At 41.3% G+C, this 23022-nt stretch overlaps 1 protein-coding gene across 1 annotated transcript in view; it reads left to right on the top strand.

Moving 5' to 3' along the window:
- KATNAL1 (katanin p60 subunit A-like 1) overlaps window positions 1-23022 on the top strand; it is a 74239-nt gene that overhangs the window by 32607 nt on the left and 18610 nt on the right. The window contains exons 4-8 of the mRNA XM_006894069.1: window positions 9329-9456; window positions 9840-9945; window positions 16441-16599; window positions 17493-17619; window positions 21111-21245. Of these exons, the coding sequence (XP_006894131.1) occupies window positions 9329-9456; window positions 9840-9945; window positions 16441-16599; window positions 17493-17619; window positions 21111-21245 (655 nt within the window). The remainder of the gene's footprint in view (window positions 1-9328; window positions 9457-9839; window positions 9946-16440; window positions 16600-17492; window positions 17620-21110; window positions 21246-23022) is intronic.

A 23022-nucleotide genomic window follows, 5' to 3' on the forward strand; every position in this document is an offset into this window, starting at 1 on the left:
GACTGCTTACAGCTGTTCCTCCTCCCTTGTGTTTCCATACTTGATGGTTCTACCTAGGTTGCCCTTTTTGTTAATCTGCGTGTGTTCTGTTGTGCATAGGGTTTTCAGAGGCCTGCTATCAACCCAAAATCCTTCAATAAAGAAACCTGAACAAGGAAAATATTTTTTAAAAAAATAACTTTTATTTATCTATGGATTTTAGAGGCACACAGGTTGTTTTATTGCCTTGGTCAGGGTTCATCAAGCACATTCACTCTGCTGGGAGCTTGATGGCTGAATGGATGGCAGCACTGTGTGGAAATTTTCAGAAAATGACATGGAGATAATCTTACAGTGAAAGGAGCTACCCAGGAAGTGTGCCTCAGCTTTAATTATAGTAATAAGAGAAAACCCAGTTTTTGTCGATAACATTTGCCATTTTCTTTCTGATTTTGTCTAGGAATGTTAATGTAATTGAATTCACACAAAGAGGCTTTAATTTCTTTTCCTAGTTAGGAATTCAGGATTTATTGTCACCTCCATGACACAATACTTAGAAGAAGATAAATATCTTTTCATTTACCATTTGTAATGGCAAGTATTAAAATATTTAGATATAGTAGAAAACTGTGAAGGATTACCACTTGTTAAGGTCAGTAAGTTTTATCTTTATGTAAGTACCATGATACAGAGGTGATGGATGGCCAATCTACTATTCTGCCACCATCTGTTGTTTTACTGTCCTGAGTGATTCTGTAATGCCGGAAACTGTACCACCTGTATTGCAGATAGGGCAGTGTCCCCCATAGTGGGAAGGTTTCAGTGACTTTTCCAGGCTGAGACAGACTAAGGCCCAGAGATATGCTTCTGAAAATTCGCCAGTGAGAACTTTCTGGGTAGCAACAGAACACTGTCAGGTAGAGCACTGGAAGATGATCCCTCAGGTTGGAAGGCCCTCAGAACTGGATGAGATCTGCCTCCTCACAGACGAGCAGACCTCAGTGATGCTGGTGGTGTATACACACCCTTTGGGACTTATATTTGCTGATGCAGCATGTAAAAAATAACGGCAGCCGACAACCATTAGTTGTTGGAACATGGAAAGTGCCACACATGAATCAAGGAAAACTGGAAGTCATCAGAAATGAAATGGAATGCTTGAAGATCAATATTCAAGGTGTTAGAGAGCCGAAATGGATTCAAAAGAGGCCCTGGAACGGGGAATGTCAGTGCTGATGAATCTTGGATGAAAGCAGAGACTACCAGAAAGATGTTTGCCTGTGTTTTACCAACGATTCAAAGGCATTTAAATGTGTCAATCATAATAATGATGAATAATATTACAAAGAATGGGAGTTCCAGAATGCTTAATCCTGCTCATGTGAAATTAGTTGTTTGAACAGCACAGTTACGTGATTTGTAATTGATAGAGGTATGCTACAGAGTTGTGTTTTTTACAACTTAGTTATTCATTCTGTGTGTTGAACAAGTAATCCAGAGAATGCAGACTCTATGAGGAAGAATAATGTGTCACTATTGGAAGGCTCATTAACAACCTGTGATATGCACATGACACAACCTTGTTTACAGAAATGAAGACAGATCAATGCACTTTGGTAAAGGACTGTAGCACCTAATGTGAAGATCCCCAAAATCCTCACAACTGGACCAATAAACAGCATCAGGAAAAATTGAGAAGAAATTGGAATTGCCAATAATTTTATTGCTAGACCCACAGTCTTTGCCCATGGAAGTTGCCCAAGGAATCAAACAAGTTGTTGATTTTGGGAAATCAGTTGCAAAAGACCTCTTGAAGTTTTAAAAAGCAAAAATTTCACATTGATGTCTAAGGTGTACAGGCCATGATCTTTTCATTACCTCATATTCATGTGAAAGCCAGACAAGGGATAGGGAAGACAGAAGGAGAATGGATGTATTTAAATTGTGCTGGTTTTGGAAGAATATACTGCACAATCTTATGCTTCTGCCTTGACCTGCCAGGCTTCAGTGTCGTGTTTACCTGTGGGGTGGATGCTGACGTCCCCTCCTGCTTGTTCTTCTCTTCCCTTCTGCTATTTCTATTCCGTGCCAGATCTCTGCCTTCCGTGTGTGCCCAACAGTTTCCGGTTCTGCCTTGACCTGCCAGGCCTCTGGGTTGTGTTTACCTGTGGGGTGAGAGATGCTGAAGTCCCCTCCTGCTCGGATGATCATATGATCTATTATTCTGGAGATGAAAAGGTGCAGAAAAATGAGGTTGCTCTCATAGTTAAAAAGTCATTTCTAGATATGTCTTGAAATACCATTTTGTGAGCAACAGGATAATATCCATACATACAAGGAAGTCCAGTGAGTGAATACCACTGTTGTTCATATATGCACCAACAATCAGAGCCAAAGAAGAGGAAATAGATTTCTATCAACTTCTGTAGTCAGAGATCTATAGAATATGCAATCAAGATGCATTAATAATAATGGGTAACTAGAATGCAAAAGCTGGGAACAGAGAAGAAGGATCAGTACTTGGAAAACATGGACTTGGTGACAGAAATAAAGCTGGAGATAAGAATAATTGAATTTTGCACAATCAATGATTTATTCATTGCAAATACATTTTATAAGAAACAAATGCACGTGATATGTTTGTTTGTTATTTATCTATTTATCTATCCATCTGTCCATCCATCCATATTGATTACATCTATGGAAAGAACTGCTGGAGAAGCTCAGTATGAGCTGTGAAAACTAGGCCAGGTGCCGATTGTGGAACAGACCACCAACTACTCATTTGCAAGTTTAAGCTGAAGTTGAAGACAATTAAATTAAATCCACGGGAATGAAAATAGGCCCTTGAGTCTATCCCACCTGAATTTCAGAACCCTCTCAGGAACAGGTTTGAGGCCTTGAACACCCGTGAGCAAAGACCAGATGAATTGTGGGAAGATATCAAGAGTATCATCCAGGAAGAGTGCGAAAGGTCATTACAAAGACAGAGGAGGAAGAAAAGACCAAAAGGTAAAACTTCCAGTCTGTATTATTGTTGCACAATAATGTAGGAGAGCCTTCCTGGTGCTTTCTTAGATACTTCTCTTTGATAGGCATCATTCCCAGAGGGGGTGGGGGGAACTATATATGCCATTCATAGGGCATACATACATATATATTTATATATGTATGGAGGCAGATTGGCAGCATTATGATAGATGGTGAAGAGATTGAGATTGTTAACAACTTTAGTTTGCTTGGCTCCACAATCAGCACTCTTGGCACCAACAGCCAGGAAATTAAAAAACATATTGCATTGGGAAAGGCTGCCATCAGAGACCTCTCCAAAGCCCTTAAGAACAATGATGTCAGTCTGTAGATTAAGGTTTGCTTGATAGAGGCCATTGTCTTTGCAACTACTTGATATTCATCAGAGAGCTGGACAATGACTAGGGAGGATAGAAAGAGAATTGATGCCTTTGAGCTGTGGTGCTGGAGAAGAGTCTTGAGAATACCATGGACTGCTAAGAGAACAAACAGGTTCTTCTTAGAGAGGGTGAAACCACGCTGCTCCTTGGAGTCAAGGATTCTGAAGCTTTGTCTGACATACTTTGGACATGTTGCAAGGAGGGACTAGTCCTTGGAGAGGGACGTCATGCTTGGGAGGGTGGAGGGACGGCACAGGAGAGGAAGACCCTTGATGAGATGGATAGTTATCTTTTCATTGGCACATAAAATACTCAGAATGTCTTGTAAAGTATGTTATTTATTAAATCTTTTTAAAAACAACTTTATAGTTACTTGAAAATAAAAGATAATTTCCCTGAGTCACTTTGGAAATAGAAAAGACTATGTAATAAAGAAGTCCTCTCGGAAAGGTCATTAATGTTTGAGAAGTGTGCTTGTTGCAGCCCTGTTATCCTCAGTAGTCAGTCATTCGTCACTCCGCCCACGCCCTCAGTAGGTCCTACATGCAGTGTCCCTCCATCAGTTTCCTGAGGCTGCCAGTCTCTACAGGTGGAGACTGCTCATCTTCCTCGTGAGGAGCAGCTGCCATAGCTGAACCATCAACCTGTGGGTTAGCAACTCCGCACGGTACTTCCTACGCCACCAGAGTCCGTCGTTAGAATTGTACGCTAATGAAGGCTGTGATGAGAGTGGAGGCAGCTGACAGAAGTGAAACCGACAGAAACTACTTACCTTGAAAGCTAATGGAAATATTGGAAAAGTCTTCAGGAATATTGTCATCTCTAGCAAGTGGTGGTGCTGGATAAGAGTGCTGAGTGTTCCATGGGCAAAAGATGTCTTGGAAATTGTGCAGCCAGAGTACTCGTTGGAGGCAAAGATGGTGAAATTTCATCTCACATACTTTGTACATGTAGCTAGGCGAGGCTTTTCCTTGGAAAGGGGCATCTTACTTAGAAGGACAGAGGATCAGTGAAATAGTGGAAGACACCTCTCCCCCCCAAGAAGGTGGATTGACAATGTGACTTCAACAATGGGTTTTACTGTGACAGAAATGATGAGGATGGCACAGAATAGGGCAGGGTTCAGAAGGTCAGCTGTTCATAGGGTCAAAATGAGTCATGCTTAACTCAATGGCACTTAACACAGCAACAACAACAAAGTGTTGTTTTTAAGTCATTCTTTTGAATGTTGTTATTAAGTACCATCCTGTGCTAACCTTACAATCTCTGACATACTTGAGCCCGTTGCCTCACTGTGTCAGTTCACTTAATTGAGGCTTTTCCTCTCCTTCAATGTCCCTCCACCTTTCCAAGCATGATGCCCCACTCCAAGGAATAACCTCTTCTAGCAACATGCCCAAAGTATGTGAGAGGGAGCTTTATCATCTTTGCCTCCAAGTAGCACTCTGGCTGCACCTTCTCAAAGACATATCTGTTCTTTTGGCAGTCCATGAGATACTCAGTAATCTTATCCAACACCACAGTTCAAAGACATACATTTTTCTTCTGTCATCCTTATTCCAGCTCTCAGATGCATAGCAAGTAACTGAAAAGACCATGATCTGAACCAGGCACACCTTAGTCCTCAAACTAACATTATGTCTCCTCAATAATTGGGAGAGATCCCTGCCTACAGACTTTCCCAGTGCACTATATCTCCTGATGCCCGGAATGGGTACCAAGAGTGTTAATTGTGGATGGAGGTAAGATGAAGTTGTTGACTGCTTTTCTCCATCATGATGTTTTGAGGATTTCTGTTTTCTTAATGTTGAGGTACAGTCCATATTGAAGGCTGCAGTGTTTGATCTTCTTCAGCAAGTGCTTCCAGTCCTCCTCACCTTCAGCAAGCAAGGTTGTATTATCTGCACACTGAAGGTTATTGATGAGTCTTCCTCCTATCCTGGTGCCACATTTTTCTTCATAGAGTCCAGCTTCTCAAATAATTTTCTCAGGATTGAGGCTCAATGTCAAGAAGGCAAAGATTCTCACCACTGGACTAGTTGGCAGCATCAGGATGGATGGTGAAGAAACAGATTGTTCACAGCTTTAGTCGGCTTGGCTCCACAGTCAGTACCCTTGGCACCAGTAGCAAGGAAATTAAAAGGCGCATTGCCATGGGAAAGTCTGCTGTTAGGGACCTTTCCAAAGTACTGAAGAACAATGGTGTCTCTCTGGAGACTAAGGTGTGTCTGATACAGGCAATGGACTTTGTAATCACTTGTTATGCATCAGAGAGTTGGACAATAACTAGGGAGGATAGAAGGAGAATTGATGCCTTTGAGCTTTGGTGTTGGAGAAGAGTATTGAGGGTACCATGGACTGCTAAGAAAACAAACAGATTCATCCTAGAGAGGGGTAAAAACTGGGCTGCTCCTTGGAGGCAAGGATTCTGAGGCTTCGTCTGACGTACTTTGGTCATGCTGTAAGGAGATACCGGTCGTTGGAGAAGGATATCATGCTTAGGAGAGTGGAGGGACGGTGCAAGAGGGGAAGGCCCTCTATGAGGTGGATTGATTCAGTGACTGGGGTAATCGGGATGGGTGTGTTGGAGACTGTGTGATTGGCACAGAACAGAGCAGAGTTTAGGACTGTTGTACATAGGGTTGCTATGAGTCACAAGCGACTCAACAGCACATAACAACAGCATATAGATTGAATAAGTATGAGAAAGGATACAATGCTTTTTTAATTTAAAACCATATAGTGTTCCCTTACTCTGTTCGGACAGCAGCCTTATGGTCTGCGTTTAGATTTTGCATGAGTGCAGCTAAGTGCATATGACTGCTCATATTGCGCTTCCCCAACAATTCCATTCACAGATGTAGTAATACCAATCCCACTGCCATCAAGTTGATTCAGATTTGTATGGACCCACTATTGGGTGTCGGACACTGTAAATCTTTATGGGAGGAGTGTGCCCCAGAGCGGCTAGTGGATTCATACAGCTCACCTTTGGTTTAGCTGTGAAACTAGTAACCCACCATACCACTGATCTCTTCTTGCAGTAAGTGCTCCTTAAAGAGTACAGAAAGAGTAAATCTGTTGATAAGTTTGCAGACTACTGTGGATTCATAATTTCAATATAAATATATTTTGTTTGAACACTGAGTCCAGGTCATTACAGGCAAATTACTAGGCACTGTTTTGTGCTTTAAGAGCCTTGGTGGCACAACAGTTAAAGAATTCACCTGCCAATTAGAAGGTTGCTGGTTCTAAGCCACCAGCCATTCATTCAGTGGGAGAGGCATTTGGTGTTGAGTCAAATCTGAGTCATGGTGCCTGAGGTTTCAAGTTTCCGAGGTTGGAAATCTTTATGGATGCAGACTGCCCGTTTTTCTCCCGTGGAACTGCAGCCCAGCACTTAGCCTGCTGGGTCACCAGGACTCTTCCCTTGGTGAGCGTCCATGAGCATTAGCTGTCCATGTAACCTAAAGGGGGAGCTACGACCTCATAAGCAGAATGCATAATCCCTTTTTTGAACAATAGAATATTATTTCCCAAACCTTTGCCCTTGTTCTGGGCCATTTAATCCATGCAGCAGTAGTTGTTTATGTTGACGTGTGAGTGGTGATGGCTTTACAGGACCAAAGCAGAGATTGTTTGCAATTCAGTGTATGTGGAGCTGCGGACTACTGGCCTTTATTACTCACCACTGATAATGAAGTAGCATCTGGCAGCTCGCTTCTGTGGTGGATAGACGTAGTTTTTAGGAAGATCATCTTGTTGCTGATCTAAGATCCACCTCCTTCGTCACTTCTTCTCATGTGTTCAGTTCTTACTGCAATGGAGTCTGGGGCCAACCCACTGGCTGTGCTGCTTTGTGGACATTTTCATCGTCTGCTATAATTGCTCTAGTTTTCTTGGACCCCCACCATGTCACATGGCTTCTAACCCTGGTTGCCGGGTGTCGTTCACTTGTTAGTTCTGCTCTCAAACGTGAAGGTCCTCAGTTAGTAACTGAGCATGCCCCACCTCATCTGTCGGCAGGAAGAGGGGGAAAGGTAAGGTCCAAACGCAGCATCTGCACCTGTGGCCTCGCCATACCTTTAATCGATTCTGCAGTATCAGCTTAGTCACCAGCAGCCTCATTCTCCTCAGATGCTGAGATTAGTCAACGCTCACAAGGGGTTGTTAACGAACTTTCTTCATAAAGTAATTCAGATAGGAATAGAATGAGGCTAGCATATTCTTGCTTTCGTGTGGAAAAAATTATGCCAGCCTTCTTGGTAAATATTAAATTAGTCATTTAATGTCAAAATCCAAAGAAAGAATTTTAAGATCACTTCAGTTGCACTGCAATTATTATCATTAACTTTGCCGACGCTGTTGGATGCTGACAGGCGGCAGCAACCCCATACAGTAGACGTGCCTCTTGGGGTTTTGCTAGCTCTAGTTTTTATGTAACCAGTTGTTCTTCTTTGTTGAGTAGCTGGTCAGATTTGAACCCCCAACCTTTCAGTAAGCATCTGAGCACTTAAACAATGTGCCACGAGTACTAACACTTTTGTGCAAAAATTTCTTCTAGTTAACAGATAAATTAGGTAGTTAACAAAAGCTGCTTATTCTAATTTACTTCATTATTTGTTTCAAAGCTTAATTTGTTACTAATTTTGCTGATTTCCTAATGTAGCAAAATTAATTCATTTTAATGTCTTAAAACAACGGAAAACAGTGGGCGTGAGCATGGTGAGACGGTGAGGATGGTGAGGATGGTGTGGGACGGAGTGAGTAGGCGCTCCATGTTGTTCACAGGGTTCCTCTGAGGAGTGGCTGACTTGGCCCAGCTGTAGGGGGCCACTACAGGTCAGTTCTTTTCTTGATGGAGTCCTTCCTAATAGTGCAGTCTGCACTTAAGGAGCTTGTCTGCTAACCAGAAGCTCAGCAGTTCACTTCTACCCACAGCATGCAGGAGGAGGATGATGCGGTCCGCTTCAGTGGAGATCACGACCTTGGAGCCCCTGTGGGGCAGCTCTGCTTTGTCCTCCAGGGTCACAGTGAGAAAGAATCCACTCAGCAGCGGTGGGCTTGCTGTTGGTTTTCTTTGCTAGAAAAATTAGAGTTGTTGTCAGTTTTAAACTAGATGGTGTATGTGGGCCTTTCTGGTTTTCAGTGAATTAACTTCTTTTTTTCTCTACATTATGGTTGTGAATATGGCCTCAGTGTGGTGTGGAAAATCTCTGTGTCTCACATTCAGAACCCTTTCCTGACCTCTTGGTTGTCAGCCACAATTTGAGCAAGGTCTGCTTGAGTCATATCTGCAACTATGACTCAAATTCACCCTCAAGAAGGTGAATATGAAGGTATTTATAATAAAGTTGATCAGTTCATTCACTTCTTTTTTGTTTGATTCTTTTGAATCTTAATTTGATGCTATATATTTTTCTAGTTGTACTAAAAAGTCCATACACCAAAACAGGCAACACCTATTGAAGCCAGTTCATTGACTTCATTGAGTTAAAGAGGACAAAGACGTTTGGATACCCAGAAAACACTATCAGAAGATAGTAAACACAATTTTGAAAGTGATTGACATTTTTAAAGAGCTTATAACACTTATTAGTACATTGCCGCAAATGACAGCAAATGTGTTTCTAAGCATGTTTAAAAAGTGTGCGGCAACATGTTAAGGAACTCTGGTGGCACAGTGTATTTGAGGATTGGGCTGCGAGTGGGAATGTCATCAGTTCAAAGCCATTAGCTGCTCTGAGGGAGAAAGATGAGCAGTCTGCTTCTGTAAAGATTACAGCCTTGGAAATCCCACAAGGTGACCTTGCTCTGTTGTGTGAATTGCTGTGAATTGGAATCCACTTGCTGACAGTGCTTTTAATTGGGTATTTTATATTTTCATAAAAAGTATCTGGTTATTATTGATCAGTTCTTTCTTTTATGCCCATGCCCAGGGAAGGAAAAATATGCAAGATGGCACAAGTGATGGTGAAATCCCCAGGTTTGACGGCACAGGCTACGACAAAGACTTGGTGGAGGCTCTCGAGAGGGATATCGTGTCCAGGAACCCAAGCATCCATTGGTTAGAATCCCTTCAGTCTTCTAGTGAAAAGAAGCTGACGGCTGGCCTGGTGTGACTCCTGTCTTATTAACCTCCTGCCCACCTGGCTCTGGTGTCCAGCCCACGAGTGTGCAGACTTGACAGGGCATTCTTCTGGGAACTTCCACTTGAGGAGTGTAAAGTGTTTAATTTGATGCTGGCATAATGGACAAAGGTTGGGAGTGGGACATCAGGTCCTACTTCATGACGTCAGCATATTCTCACCATTTTAGTCACTGAGGCTTAGAAGGATGTACTTAATGCTAGAATGAGCTCTTAAATTAAAAATTAAAATAAGAATTCTTACTGATTAGAAATCAAAGGTGTATCTGGATAATCATTGTGAAAACTTTGTTTTTGCAAAGGGATGACATAGCTGACTTGGAAGAAGCTAAGAAGTTACTCAGGGAAGCTGTTGTTCTTCCAATGTGGATGCCTGACTTTTTCAAAGGGATTCGCAGACCTTGGAAGGTGAGAATTTATTAAAATAATGTTGATATAAGAAAGCTCCAGCATAGTAGACAATATGATTGTCTGACTCAAGATATCCCATGCCAGTCTATCTCATTTCACCATTATCTAGTATGTCAGTATTTACTATGCATCAGAAAGCTGGACAAACACTAGGGATAATAGAAGGAGAATTGATGGCTTAGAGCTGTGGTGCTGGAGAAGAGTATTGAATACACCATGGACTGCTAGGAGAACAAACAGGTTTGTCCTGAAGAGAGTGAGACTAGGCTGCTCCTTGGAGGCAAGGATTCTGGACCTTCATCTGACATACTTTGGGCATGTTGCAAGGTGGGATCAATCCTTGGAGAGAGATGTCATGCTTGGGAGGGTGGAAGGACAGCACAAGAGAGGAAGACCCTCGATGAGATTGATTGAATCAGTGATGGGGGTAATGAGGGTAGGTGTGTCAGAGACAATAAGATTGGCACAGGATAGAGCAGGGTTTAGGACTGTTGTACATGGGTTCACTTTGAGTTGCTGGCAACTCGACAGCACATAACAACAAAAACAACAACAGAAAGCTGGTCAAAGAACCTGAATGATGTGCAGTAGTTTTCTCCGTTTGCAAAGATCCTTTGAGGCTCTATAGACCATCTGTCTGGATTGTCTGTGTAGACTTGGCCAGGCCTAAATCTCAGTATTATGTAATGATCCAATGTGTTGTAGGTCCTCACCTCTGTGATGTTAGTGAGGCAAAGGCGAGAGGCAGTTCTAGAGTGGTGCAATCCTCTCCTATGATCCAATCTAAGATGTGATCAACCACTCATCTGTAAAGGGATTAGGGTGGGATGCCACTCTCTTAACCAGGTCACTGTCCAAGTGGACGGATGGGAAGTTGCCTTGAGGTGTGACCTGCTTCACTTTCCATCTTGTAAGAGATGAAAGGAGAGAGACGTGAGCAGGGGTCCCAACTTCAGTATATAAAAAAAAGAAGAGCCTGGAGTGGAGTGCGTCCTTTGAGCCCAAGCCCCTGTGCTGAGAAATTCCTAGAACCAGGGGACACAGGGCGAGGAAGCCTTCTCCAAAGCTGGCACTCTGCATGTGGACTCTTAGCTTCCTAAACTGAGAAAGAATAAATTTGTGTTTTTTTAAAGCCACCCATTTGTGCTAATCTCTGTTATGGTAGTAAACTAAGAGGGAGCTCTGGTAGTGATTCAAAGGTAGTGTTCTCCTGTGCGACTTACAGGAAAACCTTCTGGAGAGTCTGTTCTGAGTTGTTCCTAACTCAACAGCAATAAGAAGCAAGTGAGAGAATGAGGACACCATCAACACCCAGACTTGCTTCTGTGGTTGAGGTGATCTCCCTTGTCCACTGTGGTGGAGAGAGGCATATGGAATTTGCAGTCATCTTCAGTGAAAGCCACTGCTCTCAAGGGTACTGAGCTAGATTCATGTTAACCATTTTCTAGATGTCAGCTTCTATAAATAAAAATGAAAAAGCAAGGTCACCATTAAGGAATCGTTAGCTGTTTGATCACAGTGTGGCTCATGTCTCAGGCAGAATCAGTGCTAGTTCCTGCCTGGCTGACTTCTGAGCCAGGTGTATGAAGCACCTCAGGTCAAGTTCTTCCCGAGTTGAGTTTCCATTCTCTGGTGGTAGATGTTCATGTCAGAGTCCTCTCAGTGCCTCTTAGCTGTCACGGCACTGTTTTCCTTTCTTTGGACTTAGAGTGCTTTCCAGCCAATCAATTCTAGTTCACAGTGACCTGCTGGACTTCACAGTAGAACTGAGCTTCTTGGGGTTTGTCCCAAGCTGCCTCCCCAGGTCCCTCGGCGGGCTCAATTTCTCACCTGTCAGTTAGCATCCCAGCACCAACCAGAGACTCTTTCCATGGACTGCCCACCACTACTGTTGAGTCCATTTTGACCTGAACCAGCCCTGTGTCAGGCGAAATAGGATTGACTCAGATGCTGTACACCACAGCGGGAGAGGGCTGTCCGTCTTCCTCCTGTGGAGTGGACAGTGGGGTCAAACAACCAGTCTTTCTGTTAGCAGCCTAATGTTTTGCCTGCTGCATCACAGAGCTCTGTCACTTGGACAGGTAGATGGAAATAAAAGTACAAACAAGTCCTCTGTGATTTGCTGGAAGATCTCTCCCTTCTCATCCCTCCTATCTCGGTGGATGCTCCTAAAAGCAGGGAGTAGACTGTGGATCTTGTGATTAGCTTGGAAAACCTATGCCATTTTGATGGTCTCTCACACCTTGAAACTTTTACAGACTATCTTTCTTATTTATATACTTACCTAATTTGGGGAACACATGATTATAAATTTCCCCTTACTGTGACTTTTAAAACTATTTAAAAGAATACACGATTTTAAAAGAGGCATTTAACGGAGTAGGTTTTTTTTTAAAAAAAAATCACATATTGTATTATTAAATATTTATGTTCTACCTTATATTTTAATGAGATGTGTTTATTATAATGACTGATGTTATAATTAAAAAACATTCATTTGCTCTAATAAGATGTATATATTATAAAATACCACAGAATAGGAATAATCTAATTTAACTGTGATATTTATAAACCTAATAATAAATGATTGGTCTTGTGGTGTAGTCTGTAGGGAGTTGTGCTCCTAACTCACAGTCTCTTTCTCTCAGCGGTTCAAATCCAACAGCAGCTCTTTAGGAGAAAGATGAGCAGTTTCCTCCCATGTGATACTTGGCCTGGGAGACACAGTGGAGGGTCTTTGCCACTCAGAGTTCACTTGACAACAATGAGTGAGTGGGTACATGACATTTTGTCTTCTCAGAAAATTAAGATTTTAGTGTCTCTCAGATTTGGTTTCTTTTTTAATAAGTTGCAGCTCTTCCTAGTTCATGACTTTATATTACAGTGAAGAAAACAAACATACCGAAAAGCTTAGTGCCCTGGGCAGCCAGTCCTCATGCCTGGCCATGGCTCCAGAGGCTGTGCGGTCACTCTGTCTTCCTTCTGGACTTGTCTGTCAGAGGAGTTTCCAGCATTTTTCACACAAGGAGGTCAAGTGGCATCATGGTTAGTTGCCCAGCTGCTACCCAAAAGGTCGGCAGTTTGAACCTGCAGCTGCTCCACAGGAAAAAGAATTAAGCAGTCTGCTTCCTTGAAGAGGCCTTGGCAACCCTGTGGGGCAGCTCCTCTGTCCCAGGGCCACTCTGAGTCAGAGTTGACCCAGTAACAGTAGATGTTTGTTTTTTTGGTGGTTGTTTTGTTGTAGTTTTTCTTTTTTTGTGTTTTTTTAACAATAAATGCTTTTGACCTGTGAAGTTAGAACCTTTCATATGTTATCTTACACCTGTGAAAAGGCACCATTAGAAGTAATTTTTAATGTTCAAATTCCTTAATTATGCAGAAATATTAGACTCCTCCACTTATTTACTATATTTTTTAAGATTAATGTGCCTATGTAAATAACGTGCACTTAGGAAATTGGTACACAAAGGGGTTGGACGATTTGCAGAAACCATATGTAATGCATACATTATTTGCATAAGAAATATCTAGAATTTTTGAGGTTGATAAAATTGAAAATGATGAACAGTGTCTTCAAGTTACCTCACTATAGCTTAGTATACAATCCAGTTGGCTCCTTCTCAACCTAATTGGGGCATCAGTATATTCAGAAATTCATTCCTGAGTTTAACCATGAAAAAAATCCAACTCTTTTAATGGGATCCTCACAGCGAAAAGGGGCTTTCGTAATCCTGATACAGATTTTGATGTCAGCTCCATGTTCGTTTCCCTTGAAGGAATTTTCTAGCAGGAAAAAGCCCCTGAACCAAACCAGTTGCTAAGTGGAGGCTAAGTAACGGCGCCCCCATGTGTTACAGAGTAGAACTGCACGCCATAGGTTTTCTTGGCTGCTGTCTTTACAGCGTGGTGGAGCAGGGCAGGGGAGTTCAGACGGGTTTGAACTGGTTTGAAACAGTCCAGGCCAGTCACCACCAACAGAAACATGGCAGTGCATGTGCTACAGAGCAACAAGCTCCCTTACATGGTGGATTTCAAGGTAACTCACAAACAAGCCACAGGACCCTACTCAGAGGTGGAGCTCAGCTGTGCCACTTTGATTGTGGCATCACTGCCATATCTTGCTCAGTCAGCGCCCAGGAAAGGGATATCATTCCTGTGCAATGCATATACCCACCCCCGCCCCCCTTGAGTCCACTGGCTCTGACTGGATGGATTTGAAATCTTTGGGTTAGTTGTCAAGTGTCCATTCATTAGCACCACACAGGGATCCCAGGATCATGGACCCAGCAAGGGCTTATTGACTGAAAGCCACTCACCTGAGATGTCATGGCAGCTGGCCACCTGGGGGTGGTAGGGGTACAAAAGCGCTGACCACGTGATCACACATGGTCACACCAGCATTTATAAACCTCCAGAACTTCAACAAGCCTTGTTTGCAGAAGTGTGCTTTCTCAAAAGAAGTCTATATCTAGCTGGGATTTTTAGTTTGTTTATTGTACTTCCCTCCTCTCCTCCACCTTCAGTTGTTCTTACTAAAATATAATCTGAATTTGTAAAAAGATGTCCTTTTTGCCAAAGAATGCAGGTGGCACAGTGGTTAAAGCACTCAGCTGCTAATCAAAAAGTTAGTGGTTCAAACCTACCAGCTACTCTTCAGGAGAAAGGTGTGGCTTCTTAGAACATCTACAGCCCCCAGACAGGTGTTCCCTCCAGGTTGACTGTGTGGAAGCCCCCATGACAGCAGTGCATTGATGCTAAAACTTGCTTTGTAATATTTACGACAAATTGGATTGAGGGAAAACTTTAGAAATTTATTTGTAAAATTTTTTTTCAGGTAATATGTGTATGTAGAACAAAATTTTAGAATGTATATAACTATTCTACTTTAAAAAAATAAAACTATGCTTGCTGTTTAGGGATTTTTTTTAAAGTAAAAAATTTGTGTAACTAAAGATTATTTACTATGTTGGATCAATCCATAGATTTTTTTTTTTGAGTGGGGGATTTCAGAAGCTAAAAGGTACCCATGCGATGATTCTATCAAATTTTCACTTTGATAGACAAGAAACTAGAGGCTTAAACAGGTTGTGAGAGTCTGTTAGTCCCTTTAGAACATAATTTTAGAAAATGAAAAATTCCGTTGTCTCAGGTTTGCATGTTTGTGTGTTTTCCCCCATGGCTATATACTTTCTCTTCCACAGTGTCTTATTCTTCACTCCCCCCTTCCATCTCAGATACTTATTTAGCCCCTGTGATGTGTAACATACAACACTCTGGTAGCATAGTGATTATGCACCTGATTGCTGAGAGGTCAGTAGTTCAAATCCACCAGCTCCTCTGCAGAAGAGAGATGAGGCATTCTGCTCCCATAAAGATTAAAGGACTCAGAAACCCTGTGAGGCAGTTCTGTGGGCTCACGTGACTCCATAGCAACAGATTTCATATAAGGTATACCTTGTTAATGTACTTGGAAATGGGCACGAGCTTTGAAGACCGGCCCCTGGGCTGCAAGGCATTCTAGATAAAGAGGTTGGAGGGAATTTTCAGCTCTGGATAGTAGAAGACTTGAAGGGTGACACAGAGCTATGGGTTCTCCCCCTCAGCAGGTGAGAGGGGCCTCACTCCCTGAACTGGGACGTACAGGATAGAGGGGTTTTCAGATGTGGGAAGGGATGTTTCAGGTGAAATGGGGGGCTTGAAAGGAATGGAGGATCTCAGCAGTTACATTGGGGTGGGAAAACATAAGTGTGTTAGTGAGGTAGATGCACTCAGAGTTTTGTAAGGAAGGCAGGATAAGGTTTTTATTAAAAGCGCTGACCTGGGTGTGAATTTTTGCTTGAATCACCTTAAGGACAGATAAGGCCCTGTGTGTTTTGAGTGAGAAGTGCATCCTTCTTCCTGTCCTTGTTCCCTCCCCCACCTCTTATCCTGCTGTGTCACCTTGGATTTGAGTAAAGTTAATAGAAAAGAAAAAGTCTGGGCACAGGGACCGGGACCGTTACTGCCCGATGTCCCTTGGCCTCCAGGAATTCTGGCTTGGCCTCAGGCTGGTGGCAAAGTGGTGCCTTCAGCCTGTGATCCTTCAAGGAGGTGGCAGAGGGGTGCAGGCAGAGTGCACCATGCTCGCTTTACTACCAATCTGTAGAACTGCCTTCGCATGTTTGGGGTCTGGGGCCAGTGGGCAGCAGTCCTGGGTCAGTGGGTGGGCATTTTCAGAGAGAGCGAGCATTTCTGTGATGGCAAGGCTACATACCCCGACCTGGTCAGCTCTGCCTGTGGTCAACCTGGAGACAGACATAGGACTGATGGCTGCTCTGGATGGGGAGCAGCCTCAGAGCACCTCTAAAATGACTCTGGAGCCCAAAGATTTGGTTGCTAAATTTCACATAACATCCGTTTTCACAGAACTTACCTAGCCAGGTTGATAAGTAAGGAGTGTGTGTGTAGTATTTAAAGCTGATAAATCACTGTACACATCTTTTGACATTTCAGGGTGTGCTGATGGTTGGACCACCAGGCACTGGTAAGACTATGCTAGCTAAGGCTGTTGCCACAGAGTGTGGGACAACGTTCTTCAACGTTTCCTCTTCTACACTGACGTCCAAGTACAGAGGCGAATCTGAGAAGTTAGTCCGTCTGTTATTTGAAATGGTGAGTTGTGGTGTATTCCATTTCACAGTATTGATTGTGTAGATTTTTTATACTCCTCATAACATGAGTCCATAAATCATTTTTAAAAAGGCCAATGAAATTATGTTTTAGTAGATCCTTATATGATAAGGAGACAGGGTAATTGGTGGGTCTTCAGTGTGTCTTCCTCTCTGAGGGGGGAAAGGATGTTCTTGTTTAATAAAGGTAGGAGAAAAGGTGTTGGCTGGGTGTGGTGACTTCTAGATCTTTGATGAGCTGGTTAGGAACTGTTAATTCAGCAGTGAACTAGTCAGCTCAAAGGTTGAATGTTTGAACCCAACCAGTGACTCTGTGGGATAAAAACCTGGTGTTCCTCTGCTGCCGTAAAGATCACAGCCAAGAAAATTCTTTGTGGCAAGTCTGCTGTGTCCCAGGAATCAGAATTCAGGGCTCACTGAATCGGAATAGACTCAGTGGCACCCAGCAACAGCCATAGGCTGGTTGAATGGAAGTATATATGTTGTATCATCAGAAATAAGTCTCACCTTCTAGTGTGTTCCTTTTCAAGAGGAATTTGCAATAATTCATTAGGAGTGCATGTTTGAGGATAGAGGTTGACCGTTCAGCTTTAATTTTTTTCTCTATAGAATTTTTAAAAAGTTGAACAGTGCAATAAAGCTCATGTAGCCGTCACCCAACTTCACCAGCTGTACAGTGTATTTTATTTTCAGAAAATGTCCCTTTTCTAATGTGAAAAGTTCATGTAAGCTCTGTGTGTAACCAGTGTTGGCATTAAAGCTGTGAGAAATTGATACTCTCCTTCCCCATTGTTGTAGAGGAGCAAATAGCATTTAAAATAATACTCTTGTTTGGTGAGTTCCCTTGTGACCTTTCTTTGTAATGTTTCTGCAAAGGCTCGGTTTTATGCCCCCACCACAATTTTCATTGACGAGATAGACTCTATCTGCAGCCGGAGAGGAACCTCTGATGAACACGAGGCAAGCCGAAGGGTGAAGTCGGAGCTGCTCATCCAGATGGATGGTAACTAAGATTTCAGTGTGTCCTCTTCTCTTTCTGGATTGTATGGGGGCTTATTCTTTGGAAACACTGAATGAATGGACTGAAGACAGCCTGCCCTGCACATATTTGCCAGTCACTTGTTCATCAGCCAGGTTTTTCACTTGTTCATGCATTTTTCAGATCACATTTCTTGCATATTTGCTATGACTCATGCACCATTTCCGATTTGATTTCTTGAGATTGACTTTATGGAAGAATGGACCATCACTGTTGTCAGGGAGCTTATCCTTTACAGCTTATTCGTGAGATTCTTAGGAGCTCTGGTGGCACAGTATGTACTGATTGGGCTGTTAAGTGAAAGGTCGAAGTGCAAACCCACCATCTGCTCTATGGAAGAAAGATAGCCAGTCTCTTGAAAAGACTTACAGCCTTTGTAAAACTCCGTGGAGAGTTTGGAGAGTGGCATTGAGCCAGAACCACCTGATGACTAGGGGTTGAGATTTTAGAGGTGTAGTCTAGGGCTCCAGGGGTCTGAGGTGCCTTTAAAGGGTTTAAAGATCCAAATTATTAGGAGTCTCAAGTCCTCATTTGACTTTTTTTCACTCTTCTTATATGTATCTATCTAGTTGTATAATTCAGTGCATAAATTAGTTGACAAAAGGAAAATAAATTAGTTGTATAATATAGTGGAGTTAATACCAAAGTCTGGGAGATGTGTATGATGGTGTAACAAATGGAATGCAGAAGGGGATATGGGAATACAGCTACTAAGTCAGACATTAATAAGATTTTTTTTTTAATATGTAAAATGGTGACACTCTTCTTGCTACTCTTGATTGTTTTGTTTTGTAAAGCAGTTATTTTTCATGAAAATGTAACTTTCATTAATAAGTGAAGGATTTGTTATTTTTATATGGTTAAAAGAGTTGGTCAGCTTTTATTCTTTTTTGTAAACTAAAAAGTGCATTATTTTTATTTTTAAAATGTATTGATAATTTAAAAATGTCTCAGCATTAATTTCTAGTGGTTAACCTCACCTGACATGTGCTACACAACTATAGTGCTCAGAGCTTTCTTTGATGTTGGAGATTATAGACGGGTCCTGAGACAGTGCTAGAAGTACTGATCAAAATGGGTGGCAGGCCACTGAACATTCTAGTAAGTGCTGGTTAGTTCTATGGTGGAGGTGAGCTCTGGGTGCAATGAATGCACAGTGGAGAGAAAAGTTAAGGTCCAGACAAGCCAGACAAGGGGGGTCGGGGAGGAGGAGGCAGCGTTAGGATTGAGAGCTTGATGGATAAGATCCAGGAGGAGGAAAGTGCTGGGTGTCATTGAATGAGTGTGAACAGCTTTCTAGAGACGGTCCTTTGGGAATTGTGTGGTAAACAGGAAGCTGTGTGAGCAACCATCAGAGACAGTGAAATGCGTCAGAAAATAGCCAGCATTTACTGCTTCAGAGCAGCCATGATTAGCATGAGGCATGAGTACTTATGAAATACTTAGCTGTGTGTCAAAGGAACCCTCCTGTTACAGTGGATTAAACAGTGAACTGCTATCCAAAAAGTAGATGGTGATGTGAGTCCAGTTTTACAGGAGAAAGACATGGCATTCTCCTTCTGTCAATATTGACAGCCTTGGAAACCCATGGGGACATTTCTAGTCTGTCCTACAGTTAGAAATGCTGTGAGTCTAATTGAGTCTACAACAGTGGACAGATGTGCTCTAAGATGTAAGATGCATAAAATAGTGTACCCTGAGCCTGTCCCCTTGGTGGGTCGACTGTTTTAACGTTGGTTAAAGTTTGAGAGGAAGGAGGGATTATGATCTGTTTTTGCATATGGCTATATGATGTTGGGTTTTATTGTGGGGCTTTTGGTGTTTTTTTAAAGTCACTGAATCCAAATTTAGTTGGCTGAATTTCACTGAGGGAGATTAGACAGTTTGATTCTTTTTGATGAAGAAAGTTTCATTCTGAACTGGGTTGTTTTAAGCTTATTATTTGTTGACACCAGGCTAGAAATTACTAGACACTGTAAGGTTTGGGAGATTTTGTTTGCTTGTTTCTTGTTTGTATGGAAGTGAAGTGGCTAAAAGGATTTACGTTTGAAAAACTTTGCAATAAGATAACATCTTAGCAAAGTTCTGTAACATTTTTCCTTTTCAATCACTGTGCTGAAATAGAGGTAACAAAACATTTCAGTCATTTTTATATTTAAGTTCAGTATCATTAACTAGTATTGACCGTGCTGAACAATCACCTATCTGCTTCCTAATTTTCCCATCACCCTCAAAAAACTCTCTGTACTTCATGAGCAATAGCAAACACTAGCTGAGTTGATCCTGACACATGACGATCCACCCCCTCAATCAGGTTTTTGAGCCTGTAGTCCTTTTGTTTTTTGGTTTTAAAAAAGTTTTAATTTTATATGGATTTACATGCAAAGTTTGTATACATTGTGTTTCACACTATTCTTCATTCCTATTGTGTTTTCCTGTAATCATTCTCATGCATTATGTTTTATAAAATCAATCTCCATTGGACCTTGCCCATCATGAGAGAGCCTGTAATTCTTAATGGGAGCTGACTGCTTCATCTTCTCCTTGGACTGGCTGCTGGGTTCCAACTGATGACCTTTAGCTTGGTAGTACAACACTTAGCCTACTGTTCCACCAAGATTCCTTAAGCAGCAATCTCTCTGCTTTCACTCATCAGTTTGTGAGTTTTTAATATACATAGATATACATATGTGTAAGCGCGCGCGCACACACACACACACACACACACACACACACACACACATTTACTGTGGATTTCTCTTACAAGACCTGAAGTTCTCAAGTTTTGGGTTGTTTTCATGGGAAAGTTTTAATTCTTGAAAACAAGATTTGATGCCCATAAAGTTTGTTTGGTTCTGGAAGGAAGTGGTGTTTTCAGCACTGGCTGATCATGAGGGTCATTCTTAGATTCTTTTACTTGTTTATTTTTTACAAACCAGTTATATCTTTGAAGGTCAAGCTGTTTTTCAAAATTATGATGACATGCTAGTCCATTAAATAAATGTGGATCCTCTCCTCTTTTCCTCTTCTGAGAAAATCTAGTAAATTAGACTACAGGAAGACAAAATGTTTTTGAAGAACTCTGTTTGAAAGAAAAAAAAGTAATAAGAGAAAGTAAAACAGAGCCTAGTCCCCCCACCTCTCCTTTTTTTACACTTTCTTCTCTTACAGAAAAAAAGAAAAATAAACTATAGAAAGTAGTTTTTCTAATAAGATTAAAATTTTAAGTAGGTTACGATAATTCTCCCACCTCTCTGTTTTGTTAGCTGTTAATTGGCCCCTCCCCCTCACACACATGCACACCCCCTCAGCTCCTTGGTCAAGGTCAGAAGGACAGCATCATTTTCATCATTGCATCCTACCATCATGCGCTGTGGTTGACACTTGGCAGTGTGGTTGAATGTTACACTGGACTCTGTAAAATGCTGTGTATCTTTCCTCTCAACTGTGTACAGGAGTTGGAGGAGCCTTAGAAAATGACGATCCGTCCAAAATGGTCATGGTATTGGCTGCTACTAATTTCCCATGGGACATTGACGAAGCTTTGCGAAGGAGATTAGAGAAAAGGATATATATACCTCTCCCAACAGGTAACAGATCCTTTCTTTTACTATACTCTGAATTTACTGTCTGTCCTGTTAACCTTTTTCTTATTTCTACATCTTAATTTTATTGTTCAATGTAGGGATGTTTATAGCATCACAAAACTGTTTGTAATGAATGGAAACTACTCAAGTACTCCATGCAGGTTCCTAATGTTTCAGAGGCATATGGATGCTGATAATGGGGTGGGTATCTTTGTAACCTAGTGCTGAGACACTTGCTATACCACAAGTGGGTGGCTTTAAGAAACAGAAATGTATTCTCTCACAGTGTAGGAGGCCAGAATTCCAGATTCAGGGACCAGCTCTAGGGGAAGGATTCCTCTTTGTCTGCCCTGGTTATTTTCTCCCTTCAGCGTCTGTGGACTGGTGTCCCTTGAAGATCTGATGAATGTGGCATGAGTTCTCCTCTGGCTTTGTGGCTCTGTGAGGTTTGTAGCACAGGGATCCTGAGTCTGAAGGACACACCTAACTCTCTACTTTTATTTTTTGCTGGTATTGAATTCTCTGCTCACTTATTTAATCTCTTTTATATCTCACAAGAAATGGACTCAAAATAGATCTTAATCCTGTAGTTTGCATTTTTCCTGATTAAGATAACTGCCACTAACTATACCTCACTAGAATCATAGAAGCGAGGATTCGCAACAGGTAGGATAATTACATCAAATCACAAAATAAAGGATGACTCCATAATACTGTGAATCATAGCCTGGCCAAATTGACACTATTTTGGGAGATTCTATTTTATCAAATCAAAATTGATCCTCAGCTGGCCCTCCAGCAGTTTATAAGAGGCAGTAAATCCCATGGGAAGAGATAGCTGGTGGATTTGAACCATGTACCTTTGTGCTGTTAGAACAATTCCTTACCACTAAGGATTTTTAAATTTTTACTTTTCAACTTGAAGAGTTTCTGTTCTTCTTTTAAACGATTACCAAAAAGGTTTTTATGAAGTGTTTTTCCAAATAGCATTTTACAAAATATAATTTCATTCTATAGGTGAATGTTGACATTTTCATAAGGATGTTTTTCTGTTTATATTATTTTTATAGTAACAATTATTTTAAAAATTAAGTTTAAAAGAATTTAAATTTTTTAAAAATTTAAATTTTAATAAGTTTGCAGAAAAAAGTCATTGACAAATAAGAAACAAGTATAAAGAAAGGCTTTAGTAAGAAAATAAATTTATTATCAAGTATAGAAATGAAGAAAAATTGTAACAGTGAAATGTACACATTTTAAATTTACAAATTGATGAATTTTGTCAAATGTCCACACTTTTGTCCACACATCTTAATCCCATAATTAAATGCCTAAGGGCGTTTGTATCATTGAAGAATGTTACCCTGTGTCTTAGTTCCCCATTTCCCCATTTCCTTATTATTCAGTCTTTCTCTTGATTTTTATCACCATAAATTAATTTTTTTCTGCTGCAAAACTTCATATGAAATCAGGACAGCCTATGTTCTTCTATATTTAGCTATTACACTCAACATAATGTTTTGCAGTTCATCCGCATGGTTACATGTACCAGTAGTTTCTTCTTCTTTGCTGTAACTTTTCTACTCAGAGGGAAAAAAACCCAACCCCAAAATTAACAACTCTGGACTAAAGATATAGAATTCATTTTTGTAGAACTCTATAGTTCTACAACTGTAGACAGACTGGCTTTTGAAGTTTATTCTAGTGGTTTTCTGTTGTCTTTCCTGGCCTTATTTAAAAAAAAATTTAAAAAAGTTAATCTAAGTTTACAGAGTCTTTG

This window comes from Elephantulus edwardii, unplaced genomic scaffold, assembly GCF_000299155.1.
Source record: "Elephantulus edwardii isolate Elephantulus edwardi_28Jun2011 unplaced genomic scaffold, EleEdw1.0 scaffold00134, whole genome shotgun sequence".
Taxonomy (NCBI): domain Eukaryota; kingdom Metazoa; phylum Chordata; class Mammalia; order Macroscelidea; family Macroscelididae; genus Elephantulus; species Elephantulus edwardii.